At 39.6% G+C, this 7,910-nt stretch overlaps 1 protein-coding gene across 1 annotated transcript; it reads right to left on the reverse strand.

Annotated features, from left to right (window-relative positions):
- Positions 1 to 666: 666 nt before the first annotated feature.
- On the reverse strand, positions 667 to 3,363 carry LOC124152359 (ceramide-1-phosphate transfer protein-like). Its single transcript, XM_046525281.2, has 2 exons — positions 3,207 to 3,363; positions 667 to 1,776 (listed from the first exon to the last, which is right to left on the reverse strand). Exons 1-2 carry the CDS (start codon positions 3,323 to 3,325, stop codon positions 1,266 to 1,268), a joined length of 630 nt encoding a protein of 209 aa, XP_046381237.2. The 5' UTR covers positions 3,326 to 3,363; the 3' UTR covers positions 667 to 1,265.
- Positions 3,364 to 7,910: the final 4,547 nt, after the last annotated feature.

The raw sequence follows: 7,910 nt of genomic DNA on the forward strand, positions 1-7,910 counted from the left end.
AAGTGTTAAAATAAAACAATAACTTTTCAAAACATAATAATGTAAATACATGTGGTCTCATTTGTTGTGCAGTGTGTAAAGATGTGCTGTTAGGTGTAATAAAAATAGTTATCATGAAATGGATAGTGTTATCGATGTGAAAAACCAATCACATAAACTTGGATTCACGATCCTATGAATATGCAAATGAGGTCCCCTAGCAGGAACTACTTTCAAGCCCCATACATCAATACAATGACAGCATACTGAATAAATTATTGACTATCGTTTCAAATAAGTTTATGTAGGGGTATTCTGTAGACAAGCAACGGCTGCAACTAATTTGGCACTATATGGTAAATGGGACGGTTTTCTCAAACATTGGTTTCAAATGCAGTTTCTGAAGTTACTTCTTCGAATAAAAATATGTCTTAAACATTGATTATGTTTAGACCGACATATGATGAAGAGATTATTATCATCATGTGTTCTGTATCATAGTGAGTGAGTGACTGAGATGGGTTTAACGCCGCTTTAACAGAACTCTTGTAAAATCACGGCGTGTCAGCTTAATGTGGGAGGAAAGCCCGAAGTGATGCAGGTTTCAGACGTTTACCACTTCGGTGAAACTCACGAGCACAGGTATGGTGCTGACAAACCTAGAAACATAATCGGGGTGAACCGGGATTCAAATCCACAATCATAGGTTTCTGGCGTGCCCAAGGGAGGCAACTCTGCACAGAGAATCGCTGTGCCTCAGATGACTGGGCCACCTGTGACCCCGTTTCTGTATCATAAATATCATATGTTAGAAGTATATGAGGCCAAGGCTCGAATAATACATTTTTTTTCCAAACATATGACATTTGTGATACTGGTGCACACAAGGGTTATAATCTCTATTTACCTTGTTGCAGAAATAAAATCATGGGACTTCTGGAGAGACATGGACTTAACAGTGCTGGAAATCAAAGAAGACCAAGGTCCTTCAGTGTACTTCCTCAGTTATCCATTCTATTATGATAGCAACCTGGGACCCATTCACCATCATATGATACACTGGATGAACTAAAAAACATTAAGCCTGGAACTTTTGACTTAACAATATGGAACCCTTGACTTTCATGCATATTTCAAACACTGCTTACCACAAGTGACTAATAATAAGACTACAAGTGTTAGCTGCAGAAGTTGTATAACCCAATATTGGCACATGCCCTATCACATAGAAGATGGAATCATAGATAGGAATACACTGTAGGATGTGGACAAATACCTAGGAGGAGTTATGGTAGATCAAGCAGGTTTCTATCCGCATACAGCACCTGTGTTTCAGTGTATAAATTATCGGCCAACGAAATGATCTCTTTCAGGACGGCCTGAGCTCTTTCCTCCTCCAGCAACTGCATCCGCTGCAGCAGTTGAGTCCTCCCCGGCAGTGTGTAGAAGGAGATGTGGACGCCCTTACGGATGAGCCATGGATGGTATTTAGCAAGTGTTCGATTGTAAGCTTGCAAGGAGACAGTGGCCATCTTGGTGTCTTTATCCCCCTTGCATATCTCTTCCAGGATCTGCACGATGAATTCCAGGGCTCGATGTAAGCGCAGTAGGGTGCGAGATCCTGATGGCTTGTCTTTCCTGGCGGTGAGATTGTTCTTGACCTCGTAGTCCAGCATGGACTTGATGGAGTCAAAGTTCTCTGATTGTCCTGAGCTCCGATAGGCTCGGAGAATCTCAACCTTGCTGGTTACATCAGAGTTGACAAAACCAAAAACACTCCCGAAGAGAACCAGAAGTCTGAAACATTATGACAATGTGTGAATACAAGTACCACTATCGGCAGGACAAATCAACTGATGCTAAATTTTAAGAAAGAAATGATCAACATTAACAGTGGGCCTACATGTTGAGCGTATATGTTGTGTCTAGAACTACAGAAATGACATTCAAATGCACCATATTATTAAGGAGTTTCAGCTGATAAGATATAACTGAAAGCACTGTTAAAAATATTTTTTAAACCCAACTGAAACACATCAGGTTGACAGTTTAATGTCTGTTCATAAAAATTGTCTATTTTCCTCAGATTACATTGGACTAATTCGTTAAAAGAGGCAAGAGAGCTAAATTATATGCTAACCCACAAAACTATACCCAAGATACAGGAAAGAGGTACTAATCCAAATGATGGGAAATGATCACAAGATCAGTGAGGTGAGAGCCAATATTAGCACCATATGCTGCACCCAGTAAATTGCAGTCTTGTCACTGCTTTTAGGCCTGCTTCGACCTCGGTTGCAAATAATTCTATTCCATAGTTTAGCTAATTTCCTTGGTTGGCAAAATTGCACACTGCAACGGCAGTGGATGACTACAATTGTGGGCCACTAATCAACAGGAGTAGTGCACTTTACCGGGCGCACTTTTTCATATTTCAATTACTGGAGGATCAAACTCATGTTGCCAGCTTGAAGCTAAGCAGTAATAAGTTAATCTAATTAAGCTACAGTGTACACCCTACCACTGGTCCACGGGTGCTATCACAAATAATTGGTGCTCATTTACCAAATCATCAGCACCCGATTGTTTATCGTTATGTGCAGAAGCCATTTTCTTCGCAAAACTGGAAACTAGATAAAAATTGTATGGAGTTTCCTCAAATTACATTGGAGTAAGTAGTTAAAAGAGACAGCTAAACAATTTGCTACTTCACAACTGACCCTAAGGATCGTGATGGGGTGTTTGATCGGGAAGTGGTGCCCAACCCTAAGGATCGTGATGGGGTGTTTGATCGGGAAGTGGTGCCCAACCCTAAGGATCGTGATGGGGTGTTTGATCGGGAAGTGGTGCCCAACCCTAAGGATCGTGATGGGGTGTTTGATCGGAAAGGAGTACCTAACCATAAAGATCGCAAAGGGGTGCTTGATCGGAACGAAAGGGCTACCTACCCTGAGCCTAACACAACTAACACTAAGTATTGAAGAGGCATGTGAGATCTGTGAAGCGAGAGCCACAGTAGGCACCCTGGGCCAATTAGCGTTATGGTAAGCTGCGCCCGTTAGAAAGCATTGTTGCCAAATCAACAAACGAATATCACCCTGTACTCGTCAACTTCTCGATCACCTCCTCAACACAGAGGTAAGGGTGATCGAAAATCGGACCTTCATATGCTACCGTCTGGTGTGTCCATCAAAAACAGACAGGGGTCGAATTACAAATATTCTTACTTTCCCAGTTCCTCGTATGCGTCAACATACATGTCTATTAGTATTTCGTTCTTCTCTCCTCGGCATGTTCTCAAAAGTGACAAAAGTTTCTCAACGTTGAATGCTTCCGCAGCGGCCATATTTAGATGTAAACTCCGCACAGCGATGATCAATGCATCGACCCTGCAAGGAATAGTAAGCTAGACTTGATGCAAGTCTCGACTTGAAGGGTGACGATCGTCAAACATCATGCAAGGGTGCTTCGAATCTCTCTTGCACAGTTATTCGTCGCTGTAAAACAGAGAAAATATATTATATGGTCTCTGCTGTACACAAATAAAATATGGATAGATGGACCACCGAAATAATAAATATTTATTTGTGTACAAGTTGCAATGTGTTTGTAGATATTCCCCTAAATCCTCAAAAAACGTGTCTGTACTTACGTGTCTATAATAACTCAGAGGTAAGCTAGTTTCTGTGGTCAGCGTGGGCGGCACTTCGGCCACTTCTGATGTTAGGTCGCCTTCTGACAGCAATTTCGGCTGACCTGTTCCTCTTTGGGACTCGTGTGTAGGTAGGGTACACATATCTATTGTGAGCTTGGGCGACGCTTCAGCCACTTCTTTAAGGTGACTGCATGGTGACTCCCCTGGAATAATTGTTCTAAATTTTGCTGACTTCCTCTTTCGCGCTGTGTCACTTTTTTTTCTCACACCCGTAGCCTGTGTCTGGTCTTCATGTATACCTACACAGTCCCGGTTACATCATCTTTTTAGAAGCTACCATGTCATGTCATCTTTTTAGAACCTACCATATCATGTCGTCATTTTAGAAGCTACCATGTCATGTCATCTTTTTAGAAGCTACCATGTCATGTCATCTTTTTAGAACCTACCATATCATGTCGTCATTTTAGAAGCTACCATGTCATGTCATCTTTTTAGAAGCTACCATGTCATGTCATCTTTTTACAACCTACCATATCATGTCGTCATTTTAGAAGCTACCATGTCATGTCATTTTAGAAGCTACCATGTCATGTCGTCATTTTAGAGCCTGCCATGTCATGTCGTCATTTTAGAAGCTACCATGTCATGTCATTTTAGAAGCTACCATGTGATGTCATCATTTTAGAAGCTACCATGTCATGTCGTCATTTTTGAAGCTGCCATGCCATGTCATTTTAGAAGCTACCATGTGATGTCATCATTTTAGAAGCTACCATGTTATGTCGTCATTTTAGAAGCTGCCATGCCATGTCGTCATTTTAGAAGCTACCATGTCATGTTGTCATTTTAGAAGCTGCCGTGCCATGTCATCATTTTAGAAGCTACCATGTCATCTTTTTAGAACCTACCATGTCACGTCGTCATTTAAGAACCTACCATTTCATGTCGTCATTTTAGAACCTTCCATATCATGTCGTCATTTTAGAACCTACCATGTCAAGTCATCTTTTTAGAACCTACCATGTCATGTCGTCATTTTAGAAGCTACCATGTCATGTCGTCATTTTAGAACCCACTATACCATGTCGTCATTTTAGAACCTACCATGTCATGTCATCTTTTTAGAACCTACCATGTCATGTTGTCATTTTAGAACCTACCATGTCATGTCATCTTTTAAGAACCTACCATTTCATGTCATCTTTTTAGAAGCTACCATATCATGTCGTCATTTTAGAAGCTACTATGTCTTGTCGTCATTTTATAAGCTACCATATAATGTCATCTTTTTAGAACCTACCATTTCATGTCATCTTTTTAGAAGCTGCCATGCCATGTCGTCATTTTAGAACCTACTGTGTCATGTCGTCATTTTAGAAGCTACCATGTCATGTCGTCATTTTAAAACCTACCATGTCATGTCGTCATTTTAGAAGCTACCATGTCATGTCGTCATTTTAGAAGCTACCATGTGATGTGGTCATTTTAGAAGCTACCATGTCATGTCGTCATTTTAGAAGCTACCATGTGATGTCATCATTTTAGAAGTTACCATGTCATGTCATCTTTTTAGAGGCTACCATGTCATGTCATCATTTTAGAACCTACCATGTCATGTCATTTTAGAAGCTACCATGTCATGTTGTCATTTTAGAAGCTACCATGCCATGTCGTCATTTTAGAAGCTACCATGTCATGTCATCATTTTAGAAGCTACCATGTCATGTCATCATTTTAGAAGCTACCATGTCATGTCATCTTTTTAGAGGCTACCATTTCATGTCGTCATTTTAGAAGCTACCATGTCATGTCGTCATTTTTGAAGCTACCTTATCATGTTATCTTTTTAGAAGCTACCATGTCATGTCGTCATTTTAGAACCTACCATGTCATGTCGTCATTTTCAAGCTAATATATCATGTCATCTTTTTAGAAACTACCATATCATGTCATCTTTTTAGAACCTACCATGTCATGTCGTCTTTTTAGAAGCTACCATGTCATGTCGTCATTTTAGAAGCTACCATGTCATGTCGTCTTTTTAGAAGCTACCATGCCATGTCGTCATTTTAGAAGCTACCATATCATGTCATCTTTTTAGAAGCTACCATGTCATGTCATCATTTTAGAAGCTACCATGTCATGTCGTCATTTTAGAAGCTACCATGTCATGTTGTCATTTTAGAAGCTACCATGCCATGCCGTCATTTTAGAAGCTACCATGTCATGTCATCATTTTAGAAGCTACCATGTCATGTCATCATTTTAGAACCTACCATGTCACGTCATCTTTTTAGAGGCTACCATGTCATGTCGTCATTTTAGAACCTACCATGTCATGTCGTCATTTTAGAAGCTGCCATGTGATGTCATCATTTTAGAAGCTACAATGTCATGTCATCTTTTTAGAAGCTACCATGTCATGTTGTCATTTTAGAAGCTACCATGCCATGTCGTCATTTTAGAAGCTACCATGTCATGTCATCATTTTAGAAGCTACCATGTGTTTTCATCATTTTAGAAGCTACCATGTCATGTCATCTTTTAAGAGGCTACCATGTCATGTCGTCATTTTAGAACCTACCATGTCATGTCGTCATTTTAGAAGCTGCCATGCCATGTCGTCATTTAAGAGCCTACCATGTGATGTCGTCATTTTAGAAGCTACCATGTCATGTCATCATTTTAGAAGCTACCATGTCATGTCATGTTTTTAGAACCTACCATGTCATGTCGTCATTTTAGAAGCTACCATGTCATGTCGTCATTTTAGAAGCTACCATGTGATTTCATCATTTTAGAAGCTACCATGTCATGTCGTCATTTTATAAGCTGCCATGTCATGTCGTCATTTTAGAAGCTGCCATGCCATGTCATCAATTTAGAAACTACCATGTCATGTCATGTTTTTAGAACCTACCATGTCATGTCGTCATTTGAGAAGCTACCATGTCATGTCATCATTTTAGAAGCTACCATGTCATGTCATCTTTTTAGAAGCTATCATATCATGTTGTCATTTTAGAAGCTACCATGTCATGTCATCATTTTAGAAGCTACCATGTCGTCATTTTAGAAGCTACCATGTCATGTCATCCTTTTAGAAGCTACCATGTCATGTCATCTTTTTAAGAAGCTACCATATCATGTTGTCATTTTAGAAGCTACCATGTCATGTCGTCATTTTAGAAGCTACCATGTTATGTCGTCATTTTAGAAGCTACCATGTCATGTCGTCATTTTAGAAGCAACCATTTCATGTCGTCATTTTAGAAGCTACGATGTCATGACGTCATTTTAGAACCTACGATGTCATGACGTCATTTTAGAAGGTACCATGTCATGTCGTCATTTTAGAACCGACCATGTCATTTCATCAGTTTAGAGCCTACCATGTCATGTCGTCATTTTAGAAGCTGCCATGTCATGTCGTCATTTTAGAAGCTACCATGTCATGTCGTCATTTTAGAAGCTACCATGCCATGTCACCATTTTAGAAGCTACCATGTCATGTCATCATTTTAGAAGCTACCATGTCATATCATCATTTTAGAAGCTACCATGTCATGTCATCATTTTAGAAGCTACCATGTCATATCATCTTTTTAGAAGCTGCCATGTCATGTCGTCATTTTAGAAGCTACCATGTTATGTCGTCATTTTAGAAGCTACCATGTCATGTCATCATTTTAGAAGCTACCATGTCATATCATCTTTTTAGAAGCTACCATGTTATATCATCTTTTTAGAACCTACCATTTCATGTCGTCATTTTAGAAGCTACCATGTCATGTCATCTTTTTAGAAGCTACCATATCATGTAATCTTTTTAGAACCTACGATGTCATGTCGTCATTTTAGAAGCTACCATATCTGTCATCATTTTAGAACCTACCATGTGATTTCATCATTTTAGAAGCTACCATGTCATGTTTTTAGAACCTACCATGTTATGTCGTCATTTTAGAAGCTACCATGTCATGTCAACTTTTTAGAAGCTACCATGTCATGTCGTCATTTTAGAAGCTACCATGTCATGTCGTCATTTTAGAAGCTACCATGTCATGTCGTCATTTTAAAGCTACCATGTCATGTCGTCATTTTAGAAGCTACCATGTCATGTCGTCTTTTTAGAAGCTACCATGTAATGTCGTCATTTTAGAAGCTACCATGTCATGTCGTCATTCTTGAAGCTACCTTATCATGTTATCTTTTTAGAAGCTACCATGTCATGTCGTCATTTTAGAACCTACCATGTCATGTCGTCATTTTC

Source organism: Haliotis rufescens, unplaced genomic scaffold, assembly GCF_023055435.1.
Source record: "Haliotis rufescens isolate VD_foot unplaced genomic scaffold, xgHalRufe1.0.p SCAF_13, whole genome shotgun sequence".
Taxonomy (NCBI): Eukaryota; Metazoa; Mollusca; class Gastropoda; order Lepetellida; family Haliotidae; genus Haliotis; species Haliotis rufescens.

Bases quoted from the DNA above. Each gene is read 5' to 3' on its own strand.
- LOC124152359 (XM_046525281.2), bottom strand. From the start codon at position 3,325: ATGGCCGCTGCGGAAGCATTCAACGTTGAGAAACTTTTGTCACTTTTG. The intron at 1,777-3,206 runs GTAAGAATATTT...ATAATGTTTCAG, and splicing joins GCATACGAGGAACTGGGAAA to ACTTCTGGTTCTCTTCGGGA.